Source organism: Mytilus trossulus, chromosome 10, assembly GCF_036588685.1.
Source record: "Mytilus trossulus isolate FHL-02 chromosome 10, PNRI_Mtr1.1.1.hap1, whole genome shotgun sequence".
NCBI lineage: Eukaryota > Metazoa > Mollusca > Bivalvia > Mytilida > Mytilidae > Mytilus > Mytilus trossulus.
The window spans coordinates 35,810,371-35,824,945 of record NC_086382.1 but is presented as its reverse complement, the minus strand read 5'-3'; the positions used below and the strand labels follow the sequence as shown (position 1 = coordinate 35,824,945).

Genomic DNA, 14,575 nt, shown 5'->3' with positions numbered 1-14,575 from the left:
AATATCCAAATCCTATACAGATATATTTTTGATTTCTATTGCATAGTTACATGTTGTTTTTCTTTTCTTCAGAAATTCCCATTTATTTTTTTATCTAGGTTGCCAATAATTTTGCTTACACTGTACGGACATATTTTTTTTACAAAGTAGTCTTTTCGCTTATGCAAGAACTTTTACAATGCTAAATGTATTTCCTATATAAGATCAATGAGGTTGGAACAAAGTTGTTACCTTGTAATTGATCAACTATGTCGGAATTTGAAAGGTAAGAGTATATTTGATATTTTTAGTAACTATGGGGGAGTGAATGTACTATTACCTGTCTATTATCCATATTATAGAACAGTAACTACACAGACATGTTGTCTACTTTATATGGAAATTCTTTTGCGGAGTTATTAACTTGTAAAAAACATATTTTATGTACTTTTAAATGAACAAATAATGCATTTACTTGTTAATTTGGAGACAGCTGTCATTATTTGAATTTGTTATCGACAAGCAATTTTTATATTTCATGCATGTATTTCTCAAGGTAAATAAAATTCAACGCCTACACATATACTTTTAAAATATACTGATAAAGTAAGGGTCTGCTCTTCTTTTTGAATGAAGCGTAAAACAAACAATGCAATCATATTGAGATGACCATTTTTTTCAAATTTTCAATATTACCATTTAAGGGGTATGCATATAATTATTCGTTTTTAATAATAATAATTCTAAGTGTGTATGTACCAATTTGATGTGTGGTATTAAGAGATAAATTTGATTCAAAATATATGGATAGGATTGTGATATTTGAAAGCAGAAAAGGGTAACACTCGATCAACATTTTAATCATTTAAGAATTGGTTTGTGCTTTGTTCATTTGTTTATGTTACAATTGCTCGTCTGATGAATATGACGGTTTTTTTTTTAAATACTGCACGTTTATTTAAATTATGAGAGCAAAAATATTTTTTTCAATGTGAAAGTAATTAATGGGCGTACAAGTTATTCTGTAGTGATTGTATGATAAAAATGTGTATCTCAAAATTAAGCCCTTTTAACTTTTTGGCTTGGAGCGTCACTAATGAGTCTTTTGAAGACGAAACTCGCGTCTGGCGTATATTCAAAATTTAGCCCTGGTATATATGATGAGTTTATTGAATATATTGCTAATATTTCAAATGCGATGGTTGATGAGTTATAGTAGAAATAAAGATAATGAAATGGTCAAGAAAAATACAGCAATAATGGTCATATTAAACTGAACCGTAATGAGAAAAAGATTAACTTTAATGAAAATCTTTTCAAAATTATGGTTTATTTTTATTTTGTTTATAAGAATTCAGTAGATATAAGAAGATGTGAAATGAGCAAAAATAAGACAGCTCTAAATCCTAGTCACAACTTGAAAGAGTAAGCCATAATAGATCAAAGTGATGCCTTCAGCATGGAGCTCACGCAGAACACCAAGCTATAAAGGGCACCAAAATAAATCGAGTATTCAAAAGTGAAATGTGAAAGGCCAAATAAGAACCAAAAAATTTAGAAGTCTCCATTCACGAAGATTGTTACCAGATTATGATTTTTACATATACATGTATATTGATACACAACTGCATTTTAGCGCCTGTCCCAAGTCAGGAGCATCTGGCTTTTGTCAATGTTCTAAGTTCTTTAACATAGTTCATCTTTATGTTTTGAATTTTATGTGCCATCCATTTTCACTGAACTAGTACACAATTTTATTAAGGGACCAGATGAAGACCACATCCATGACATATTCCCCATTTTCGTTATCATTTCTTTTTTAATTGATTCATATTTTATCATTGCAGAAAAGTCAAGGTAGGATGTAATAAAAAATGTCCATGTGATTGCGCAGAGAATTGTCCTGCAACATATTATCATCCAGTATGTGGGGATGATGGCCAGGAATATAAATCAAAATGTCATGCTAATTGCAAGTAAGACAAATACTTCCTTAATCTTTACATTTTAAAACAAAAATTTAATTCTTCAAATTATGAATAATAGGCTTTCTTATCACATTATAAAAAAGGTTTACAATATACTGATATTGGAATACAGCATATGTGAAATGCTAAGAATTGTTAAACACCAAGTCAGATGTAGTTTATGTTAAATATTAGAAGACCGTGTTTGTGCTATCAGTTTGTCAATTGAATTAATATATTTTCACTGTTATGCATGTACCCTTCAATCTCTTATATTTGTAGACATTATATCACTTAGTACGTGCTGTTCTTTTGGCTAAAAATTTACGATACAGTACGTTTTTAACTAATGTTTACATTTAGTTCTTGTGGTGTACAACCTTGTCGTAATAAAATATTGCTTTACATTTGAATCGTCTGTTAGTTTTATGAAAACCTTTACTACTGAAAATATATGCAATTAGACATCACATTAATGCAATGTCTCATTTTGTGATATACACTGTATCAATATATTGAAAAAGAAATGCATGACCTTGTGTTTGAGGGATGACTATCCTGAATCATTTGTTTATGAAACCTAAATATTTCGGAGCCTTTTATAGCTGACTATGCGGTATGGGCTTTGTATATTGTTGAAGGCCGTACAGTGACCTATAGTTGTTAATTTCTTTGTCATTTTTGTCTCTTGTGGACAGTTGTCTCATTTGCAGTCATATCACATCTTCTTTTTTATACTAAGTATTTATAGTAAAAAAATGTATGATGAAGACATAATCTGTCAGTTTAAATGCGGTCTGACGCTGACATGTCAGTAGCTGCTAGTAGTCCTTTGTTAATTTATGCAGTATTGTCATTTTGCTTAGTTTCTTTTATTACTTATTCTAACATCGGACTAGAACTTTGTTTTATTGAGTTTTACTGTGCGTATTTCTGTGAGTTTCTTTATTCTACATTGGCTACAGGTGTAAGGGGAGGGCTGAGATGTCACAAAACATGTGTAACCACGCTGCATTTTTTCGCCTGTCTCAAGCTTAGAGCCTCTGGCCTTTGTCAGTTTTGTATGTTCTTTAACATTAGTTCATCTACATGTTTTGGAAATTATGCAACATCCATTTTTTACTGAGCTAGTAAACTAATTTATCTAGGGGCCAGTTGTGGAACACCTCCAAATGCTGGACTTTTTGAAGACCTATTGGTGATATTCAGTTGTTGTCTGCTCTCTGGTCGGGTTATTGTCTCTTTGGTGTATACCCCATTTTCATTCTAAACTTATTTTTTTTAATTTATTCATATTCGATTATTGCAGGAATGTCAAGATAGGATGTTATAAAAAATGTCCTTGTGATTGCACAGATGGTTGTCACGGATCATATTATCATTCAGTATGTGGGATTGATGGCAATACATATAAATCAAAATGTCATTTGGATTGCAAGTAAGACAAATACCTATTATTCTTTATCTTAACATTTTAAAACAAATATTGTCTTGTTCAATCATAAAAAAATAACCTTTATTCCATTATCAAATGGGTTTATAATACACTGATATTGTAATACAGTATATGTGAAATTTTATGAATTGATAAATACCAAGTCAAATGTATTTTATGTTAAATATAAAAAGTCCTAGTTGATGATATAAGTATGTCAATTAAAATATATACTGGAGACTAAAATCTTAAAATTGATTCAAAGATTGAACCCATTTATGGACAAAACAAATTTTAATTACATTTCGTAATAACGAATTGTTTTCAAAAGAACGTGAGGTAAATTCTGTGTTTAAATTTCTAATGATTTATTTAAATTTTCATTTTTCATTTATAACTAAAAGGAAACTCAACCATTTTTACTGATTAAAAGTTCGCAATGGATTCAAGAATATGTTTAACGAAGACACAAATGTAAAAAAAAATCAGATATGCGCTTTTAATTTTGCCTCACGAAATTCGTGCGACGTCAAGATGTTTGTTAGTCTAAGGAAACTCAAATCTTGATTTTTCTAATCAAACAGAAGTACGGGAAGTGTTATAGGAAGTGAAAGGAATATCAGTCATGATTAAATGAAAAACATCAACAATCTTTGTTTTATGTTTTTAAAGTCTGTCAGTATATAACCATAGCCAGGAAGTGCCATGCCTATGATAGTCGTAGTGTACCCTTTACAAAGGAAGAAGGTCCCGTTGGTATAACTTTGTGACATTTAAACTGTTTTGTTCTTGATTGAAACAATTTAGGACTTGAAATATAGAGGCAATTATAATAAAGTACCGTTTATTATATTTATACAGATTAGTTAAATGGCTACAGAAGATGTTTTAAAACAGAAAAAAACCATTAATGCACTAGACCGTAGGAAATAAAATCAAAATTGAGAATAATAAAATATTGTTTTATTTTATTGTATACAAATTATACATACCAAACATTCTAATAAAAAAAGTCTCGTTTCCTATATTTCGATGAAAAAAACGTTAATTTCAAAAATAAGATTTAAAACTTTGGTAATTAAAGATTTATATAAATCTTGCTTTCTAATATTTTAACATTTTAGGAAAGTTTCCGAGTGTCCAAAGATCAAACGTCCAGTTTGTGGTGCTGATAACAAAACATATGACACCAAGTGCGCTGCCAAGTGCGCGTAAGTTCATTATTTACAAGTAAATCTGTATTTATATTTTTGAGATAAACACATGATCGTAGCAACATTTGAAAACCAAATGACATGCATGCTAGTCTTATTCTTGAAACAATAATCATATTTTCCTCTCCGTCCTAATATTATAACTGGAGTAACGCTTTTAAAAAAGATGATATATGAGATAATTCAAATGTATGAAGATAATTGGTTTTAATTTGATTATCTATTGATATTTTGTAGACACATTATTGATAAATATAGAGCAAAAATGATTTGCAAACAGAAAACTTAATATATGTCACAAAACGATTTTTAAGTAAATAAAATTGCGGTAAACTTATTTTAACCGATTTGTGCTCAGCATTCGTAAGATGTTAGTTTCGTGATATAATGAGAAGTTACACTTCACTAAATATTTTATTTATTTTATTGATATCAGCAGTTGCTTAAAGATCTCAATCAATGAAACGATAACTTTCATGTTTTAGAAAAAAACACAGTATTCAATTTGTTCAAAGCACAATTTGAATACTTGAAATATAGTAGCAACAACCATTTGGTTTAAGAGTAAAGAGGGTTTGCTATAAAAAAAAACATACAAGCTTAAGAAAGTACATGTAGGAATTGGATAAAAAATTGAAAATAACAAAAATAGTTGCTTGTTAATTTTATTGTTTTCTAATTATACACACATAAAATAGAAATACAATTGAAAACATTTAAAGTTTCCTAAATTTCCCTTATACATCGTTTTTAAGATTTGAAACTTTGCTAAATCAGGATTTATATTAACCTCATTTACTGATATTTTTTACATTTTAGAAACGTTGAGGTACATTGTAACGGGCATTGTCCTTGTGACTGTATTAAAATGAAGTGTCATCCAGAAGTCAAAAATCCAGTTTGTGGAGTTAATAACAGAACATACGACAGTCAGTGTCATGCCGCCTGCGCGTAAGTTCGTTATTTGAAATGTAAACCTTTATATATTTTTTAGATGAATATGTGGTTGATAGCAAAGAATTCCAAGGAGATAAAAACGCAGTAAACATTAAATATTGTTAATTAAAAACTGTATACATTTCTTCTTCTTGATCCACAAAAGAATATAATATAACTTGAGTTACGCTTTGAAAAATATCATATATGAGGTATATCAAAAGTACCCAAATGGTTGGTTTTCTGTTATCCATTCGTTTGTTTCGGACATATTTTTAAAATACATAAAACTAGAATGATATGGTATTAAAAAACTGTATATGCAGTGTGTAACGAATCAGTATTCAAGTTATTTACAACGGAGGTTAACTAATATCCTTAAATATGTGCTGAACATTCATTAAGTTTCATGACGAATAGAGAAGTAAAAAAAGGCTTAATACTTTCAATGATATTAATAATCTCAACAGTTCATAGAAGATCTAATCGATATGATGCTTGCGTTCATGATTTAGCAAGATCAAGGTACTCGAAATGTCCAGAACACAATGTGAGGACTTCAATTAAAGCGTGACAATCTAATAACAGAAATAACATTACCATTTTGTTTAACCAGTAGAAAAGATTTCCCCAAACAGAACCACATACTAGTGGATCATGGCTTATTGGTTTGTGTTCAAATTATACACAACGAAAATACTGTTTCATGCATAAAATAGAAAGTATGTGTTTTTAAATTTTAATTAAAAAAAATACGTCAATTTTAATTCAGATTTAAAACTTTGGTAAAGCCATTTATATATTAACATTGCTCACTATTATTTAATCATTTTAGCAAAGTTCCCATACAATGTCTTACAAATTGCCCTTGTTCCTGTGAAGCTGATTGCCTTGATACGAAACCAGGTTTAGTTTGTGGAGCTGATGGACACGTATACACAAGCGAGTGTTATGCCAAATGCTCGTAAGTTCATCATTTGAAAAGTACCACTATATATTCTTCAGATAAACATGTGTCTGACTGCAAAGTTGTACAAGTAATCAAATGACTACTATTTTGTTTTACATAAACAACATACAAGTAACTTGAACTCAATCTAGAGTAAACAATCTTAAAACAGGACTGAACTTATGAAAATTTTTATATACATGTATATATGCGATATATAAAAATTATCCAGATGATTGTTTTTTAAAAATATATATTGATTTATATCGATGGCATTTTGAGCATTTATTAAGCTTGGGTAATATGTTCTCATATAAAAAAAAACGTAATAAGTTACAACTCAATAATCAAATATCATAAAACGAAAGTGAGGCTCATTTCACTAAATGTGCTAAACATTCATCATTTCACTAAATGTGCTAAACATTCATAATTTCACTAAATGTGCTAAACATTCATCATTTCACTAAATGTGCTAAACATTCATCATTTCACTAATTGTGCTAAACATTCATCAGATGTAAGGTACATGATACTGAAGTAGATACTTTAATTGATGCTATCCTTCTCAATATTTGAGTATGTGACGATAAGATGCTTACTGCTATATTTTAGCAAGTTAGCTAGTTAATTCATCCAAAAGGAGTTGCAAAATAGCAACGATAATTAGATAACGGAAATTTAAAGTTCAGTGTGTTTTATTGGTAGAGACAGGTTGTTAAGGCAGAAACAGGTAGTTACGTTTAAAACTGCAATCAAAAAGGAGAAAAATAAAATTAGTCACATGTTTTGTTTTATTGAGTTCAAATTTATACAAAGAACATACTATTTGAGGTATATTATAGAAAATAGAAAAACAAAGTTTTTAGGTTTCAATTGAACACAATTACGTCATTTTTTTTTATAATTCAGATGTTTAAACTTTTGTAAATTCAGATCTATCTTAACTTGGCTCACTAATATTTAAATATTTTAGTAACAATGCCGTAGAATGTACTGGAAACTGCCCTTGTGCCCCCTGTCATGAGAGATGCGAAAAGACCGGAATTAAAGTTTGTGGTGCTGATAAAAAGACACACGAATCAAAGTGTCATGCCATGTGCAAGTAAGTAAAGCTTCAATGCTCTTTGGTCTTTTTAACTTGTTTTGGATTCTAGCGTCACTGATTTGTCTTTTACTTACAAAACTCACGTCTGGCGTAACAATAAATAATGCTGGTATTTATGAAAGTTTATCTAGATATAATTCAACTATACATGTTGCTGATTGCTAAGTGTTGAACGCAAATGAAATGCATACATGTCTGATGATTTGGTGATAGCTCAGATTCCTTAAGAATGTTCGCTTGCCATGTTTTAGGGTTTTTGTCAGATTTTCGGAATCCTCTGGTTTTACCCTTTTGAATGCCTTAAAATGTTTACCCATTTTCTTTTTATAAATATTTTACATGTATCATGATAAACCATATTTGAAAGTCTTATATCCTATAATGGTTTAATTTTTAAATTGTTATTTGGATGGAGAGTTGTCTCATTGGCACTCACACCACATCTTCCTATATCTATTATAAATTTTTTTTTAGTTTTAAATAGTTTTTGAGAACTTAAATCAACTTTGTTAATGATAAAGCTATGAAGTATCAAGAGAGAACATTTTTAATGGCTAATATCTCGATGACAAACAAATTGACCTCCGTATTTGATTTGCTTTTTTTGGTCCCTTTGTTTTCCCCTATCAATATATAATAGTGTTATGAAAAGCTTGTTATTTTGAAACTGATTTAAGATTTATTTGAGGCTAGAAATTAGAATTTGGGTTAAAGGTCGTGTATTTTTTTTTTTTTTTTTTTTATTATTTTAATGAGAAAATTTGTATAACATGTGTTTATATCTTTCAGTCGTTATATGAAAATTATCAACAAATTATTCACAATAGGACAATTTAAAATCATTTAGATCGATCCATGATGAGATATTTTTTTTTTGCGTTAAGCAGTTATTAATTAAATAGTGTTTTTATATTATGATTACAACGAATTTACCTAAATCGAACAAGAAAAGTTTTAAATTGGACATTTGATTTATTAAACGTATAATTCTATGGTAAAGATCAGAATTTATTGGGGACATATTATACTCTTATCCTTAAACATGCTGTGTTGTAACATATTATAGACCTATACATGTATGTGTATTGAATCAAATTATTTTTTCGTTATAGGGGAACTACCGTACAATGTACTGGAGAATGTCCCTGTGATCCATGTTCACACTGCCAGGAAGGCGGTCCGAAAGTTTGTGGACCCTATGGCAAGACATATACGAATGAATGTTTTGCCAAATGCTCGTAAGTTCATAATCTAAACCAGATATACTATCGACAAAACACTAAAGGATAGAGGGAGTACTAGTATTAGCATGATCTTCGAACCGAGTGGTTGTCTATACGACACAACTGTCTTGTTCTACATTTAACCTTTCTCGTGCAAATTCAGTCTCGTCAAGAATGATAAAAAAGAAAAGTATACATAAATTTATCGATCAGGGTCTGACTATTAATCAACTGTCTATAGGGGGATAATTAAATCATTTCTTTTCGGGTTTAAGATACTGACAAATCGAATCACTGATCAATTGATTCGTAATAAAGATAATGAAACATTCTTAGACTCAACTTTAGTCGTTCTTTTCAATTCTGCAAATTAACCCATTTTGCGCCTTTTATACAACTTCGCGGTGATTTAATACTGCCCTACTCGGTAAAAAAAGTTTTGATTGAAAGCTAACATTACAAAAGAGGCATTTTCTAAATCAATATTATAACTGATATTTTATTTTATTTTATTTTATCCAGTGGCAAGAGATATTTCCCATGTAAGTATTGTTTATTGATATATTTTATATTTGTTATTCTCGTGGGATTTTGTCTGATGCTTGGTCCGTTTCTGTGTGTGTCACATTTCAGTGTTGTGTCGTTGTTCTCCTCTTATATTTAATGCGTTTCCCTCGGTTTTAGTTTGTTACCCCGATTTTGTTTTATGTCCATGGATTTATGAGTATTGAACTGTGGTATACTACTGTACAACAGTAATGATACACTAGTTTGAACATGCCTTTCTCATAAATTAAAAAGTAGGGAAAATTCATACACAATCAAATGTACATCAAAACTACTTGACTGTGTTAAATAATGTAACCTTTTTGGGTATTAAGTGAAGTATGCATAGAGAGTAAATTGCTGTAGTCATCAGACTAGCATACCCATAGACAAACTCCGTACATTGATCGTTTTCGTTCCCGACCTATGTTCTTTAACTTATATGCGAATCAGATCTTTGTCGTAAACAAGCATTAATAAATTCTCGAATTCGAAAAGAAATAAAATATCGTAATGAAAGCAAAAGCTGGTAAAAATATTTGTGAAAATACACAAACATATTGTATATCGTATGAAATTATCTCATATTTTTTTCAAATTGTCTTACATATTTATGTCAACGCGGATTTGGGTGATGAAAGAAATGATAAATGATAAAATATTCAAAATGTATTTTAAAAGATAATTGTGTTTATAATAGGATAATTTATACATTGTATCTACATGTATGTTTTTTTTTCTGTTATAGGTCCAAGTTATAACGGTGGTCATAAACGTTATTAAGAGGAACAGATGAAAGCCTTAGCATTTGTCAATAAATTTTGACTAACTTTATATTTATTTATTTATTGTGTATTTGATTAACGAGTGTTGTGTTATGTTTGGTGTCTTTTTATTGTCTTAAAACGATTGCAATGGATAATACTAAAACTGTGGATCGTCATACGAGATGAGGTATGATTCCAAATGAGACAATTACATGTATCTTTTACATGTGACTTCATTAGCTTGTTGTCCAGTACTTGTCGTGTGTTGCTGTTGTTTATCTTTTTTGTTTACGTTTCTTGTTTTGTTGATAAATCAGTAAGATTACTGTCTCGTTTGAGTTTGTTATAACATTTTTCATATCAGGGTCATGCCAGGGTTTTATGCAGACATTAAAAAGATTTAAGAAATATTCCCCATTAAGTTTGATAGTTTATTAGAGACCTTAATCTGAAACCACATTTCTATATGTTGAACCCATATATGACCACTTTAAATGATAGGGCTTTTTTGTGGTTGTTTATTGGGTTGTTATTTAAAGGTTTTTTAGGGGCTTATATTCAGGGGAAGAAAACTTGAACATCAGGATATGCTTACCCTTCAGCAGCACCGATTACCTCAGACTACCCCAAGTTTTGTGGGGTTTGTGTTGCTTAGTCTGAATTTTCCATGTTGTGTTTTGTGTACTATTGGTTTTCTGTTTGTCTATCTGTCTGTCTGTCTGGGTTTGTTTTGTATTTTAGTCATGACGTTGTCAGTTTATTTCCGATTAATGTGTTTTAATGTCCATCTGGTATCGTTTCCCCTCTTTTGAACTATACATATATTAACTAGGTTAAGCCTAGTCGTCTGATGGAGGGCTAAAGAAAATTGCTACTGACAAAACGATTTTAACCAGACGGGAACGTATATGTTATTTTGCTTTTGACACCCTTTAAATAGTTACTTGCTCTTTCTTTTGGTTTAGTTAGTTAAATTCACACTGAGGCTGTTATATTTGTGTGTGATTCGTATAAATATGCACAGTTTCCTAAAACCGGCGCCTCGAATGGGAAATGTGCTGAAGTGCCTTTATATTACAGAATCGTTACACCAATTCGTATAACTGTAAAGGGTGTGTTAGTTGTCTGTCACAATGCAAGTGTTTTCCAGTAGCAGTACAATTATTCGCCTTCCACTCGGTCAACAAATTAAAGACATTTTTATGACATTTATTGTTAGTTTCAATTCATTTATAACTGCTTGTTACAGTTTCTTTTTATGTCGCGTTGTAACATAGCTCTCCTGGATAAGGATGTGTTAGGTGTTCACAAACACGTTAACTATGCAACATTATATTATCGCTCCGTCACAAAGCAGTAGTCAGTCATTCGGTGGTTGTCTGTCATATTCCTTTTTTACTCTTGTTTTGTCATGGAGTAGGCCGTCGGTATGTTACATTTCAGTGTTGTGTCGTTGTTCTCCTCTTACATTTAATGCGTTTCCCTCGGTTTTAGTTTGTTACCCCGATTTTGTGTTTTGTCCATGGATTTATGAGTTTTGAACAGCGGTATACTACTGTTGACTTTATTTTTCTTTGTTTTTTTTCACATACTTGGTCATACTTGGGCTTTTTATTGATTACTGTCCGTTTTTTTATCGGTCGTAATTCTGTTTTTTGTTAAATTCAAATGATGTTGGACACTGATTGATAATTGTCTCATGTGCAATCACGCCACATCTCCGTATTTGTATCGTTGGTTGTTTTATAAAATAAAGATTTAGTATAATTGCCAATTTGACAGCTATCTAAAAGAGACCAAAATCACATCAATTTAAGCAACACTATAGAGTTACGACTGTTAAACATTAGCAAAATCAATAAAGTTTAGTCATCAAGAAAAGATCTTAACATGACAACACGTAATAAAAAAATCAACGGTGCAATGCATGACAATTAAGAAAAATTGCAAACAACGACAACAATTACTTACAGGCAAATGAATTGTGACACGAGGATTCATGATATAAAGGTGTTAGATTGTTTTAAAGCACCTAAGTCCACCGTAATCCGGACAGTGTTGTTTGTCTTGTTTCAATTTCTATTTTTCAAAGGAGCCAGGTGTTGGATGTCGGTGGTGGTCAGCGCACTGGTCAATATTTCTGGTAGTTCATGTTATCTGCTTTATATTTGATTATGTTAAGAAGTTCTTTAAAATATTTAAAAATTACAGCCATGATTGATCCAGAGTTTAGCAGACATTTTTAGAGAGTATCCTTACAAATACCTGTACTCTCTTTGATAGCATGAAGTGAAGCACCGGTTCTTCTATTAATGATTGAGAAATGAACTGGGAGTAAATGAGAACTCAAAACAATTGGTTGGTAGTCCCAGTGACCGAGTGGTCTAAGTACTTGAACTACTATATCACTAGCCAGTCACATTGAGGTTAGAAGTTTTAATCCTGCACGAGACAAAAGCACTCGACTCAAATCTTAAATGACTACGATTGAAAGTTTTCCTTCCATAGGTAGGTTGTAATATCCGGACACCCCGGTTTCCTCTTCCTTGATATAGTACAAGACTGTTAAAAGTGGCGTTAACCCCCAATCAATCAAAAAACAAATTAGTTTTAATCAATACCTCAGAACGTTGATTTTCTAAGAGCAAGGGAAGACTTTGGGATTTATCCGTCCTCTTTACACACAGGTATAACAATTAGGACCTGGGGTTTATTTAACCGTTTATTATAACAATTTTGGTCTCAAAATATTGATGTTTTTATGCTAGATAAGATAAGGGTACATGGTCACGGTCTGGGTCATTAAATCGAAATGTTTGCAGGTCTTTTATAGTCTCTTTGAACACACAAATGCTGGAATCTACTGGCAACTTGGCAATACCCGATACGATTTCAAACTTGACACAACTAGGTTAATCGTATTGAAGATATCCGTATTATGTCCTTTACACAAATTTCGATTACCGTTCTTTGAATACGCGTGGCTTCATTATTGTGCATATTGCCTTGCCTAAATAGCGTTTGCTGATTAACCATTTGCGGTCAGTGACGTCCAATATTACTGAATGAGACTCTCCGAACCTACGGGTATTCGAAATGTTTTACAAACAAAATTAAATCGAGATTGGTGTACAGGTCTCTGTATTTAGTTTTTCATTTCTGGCTTTTCTGATACAAGTATATACCTCAGACCTCATTCCATTCATTAAAATTAATAGTTGTATGACAATGAGACTACTCTCAGCTGAAACCAAATGACTCAGATTGGCATACGGTTTTCAACAATAATAAAACTTCATAGACCACTGCATATATTGTATATACATGTACATTACTTGTGAAGAAATATAAATCAATCTGGTAATGTCTTTGATTTATCTTAAATTACATTCTTTTTGTTGATTAGGTAACTCAAAATTTTTGCTCTACCACAGGAACAGAATAGAATTATTCGACTCAGAACGTTGAAATATATGTTTAAAGGGAGATAACTAGAGTTTTCTCTCTCTAGAAGTGTGCCTATTGATTGGCAGGAGTTATAACATACAAATATTTTTTTTATAACCATTGTATATGAATATTCTTCAGGAAAACATATCGTGCATATTACAGATTAACAAAGCAAATAACACGTATTGATAATTGATATTTCATATTAAGTGCAGTATTGCGGAGCATGTATGGAACGGATATGAACTCTGCGTCGGATACTGCAAAATAGCATTCCGCGAAGAAAAAACACATAATAAACACACGCGAAAATGTCCCATGACATGGTATTAGCATATTATCAAGACAGCTCCTAATTATAAGACAGATAGTATCACAAAAATTCTGAAAAAAATCTTCATAGCTGATACTATTTAAATTGAGAAAGGAAGTGGGAATGTTTCAAACAGACAACCACCCGACCATCGAAAAAAATAGCAGAAGGTCACTAGCATTGATGATGATATGTTTAAGAGCATTTTGTTGAAACTTTGCAGACCAAGTAACGTGACGGTGTTTGTATTGACATTTTCATAACATACATATCCAGTACTGTGAAGGAAGATCCATTTTTTTACAAGCTTGAAGGATATTTTCTTAATAAATGGTATTGACTCCTCGGTTTTCAAAATATGTTTTTAAATGTTCTCCGCGTCAATATGCATTAGAAATTATAGAAATGGCAGTTGTTTGTATTAATTAGAATTACTTAAATTTGTGATAAAAGGAATATGAGTTCAAATGCAGCACAATTAAAAGAAAATTTCACACATACCGCAATCTGTAAAACTAAACAGAAAAAAAGACCCGTATGATATCATCTAAGTAAGATTTTTTTCTAGCTATAAAACCAAACTTATGCGGTATGCGGTTTGCTCATTGTTGAAGACCGTACGGTGACCTATAGTTGTTAATGTCTGTGTCATTGTGGTCTCTTGTGGACAGTTGTCTCATTGGCAATC

The 14,575-nt window shown here is 31.1% G+C and overlaps 1 protein-coding gene across 1 annotated transcript; it reads left to right on the top strand.

Moving 5' to 3' along the window:
* Positions 1-248: 248 nt before the first annotated feature.
* LOC134686370 (serine protease inhibitor dipetalogastin-like) lies at positions 249-10,151 on the top strand. Its single transcript, XM_063546039.1, has 10 exons — positions 249-265; positions 1,827-1,955; positions 3,256-3,384; positions 4,506-4,592; positions 5,415-5,546; positions 6,367-6,495; positions 7,457-7,585; positions 8,701-8,826; positions 9,334-9,353; positions 10,106-10,151. Exons 1-10 carry the CDS (start codon positions 249-251, stop codon positions 10,138-10,140), a joined length of 933 nt encoding a protein of 310 aa, XP_063402109.1. The 3' UTR covers positions 10,141-10,151.
* Positions 10,152-14,575: the final 4,424 nt, after the last annotated feature.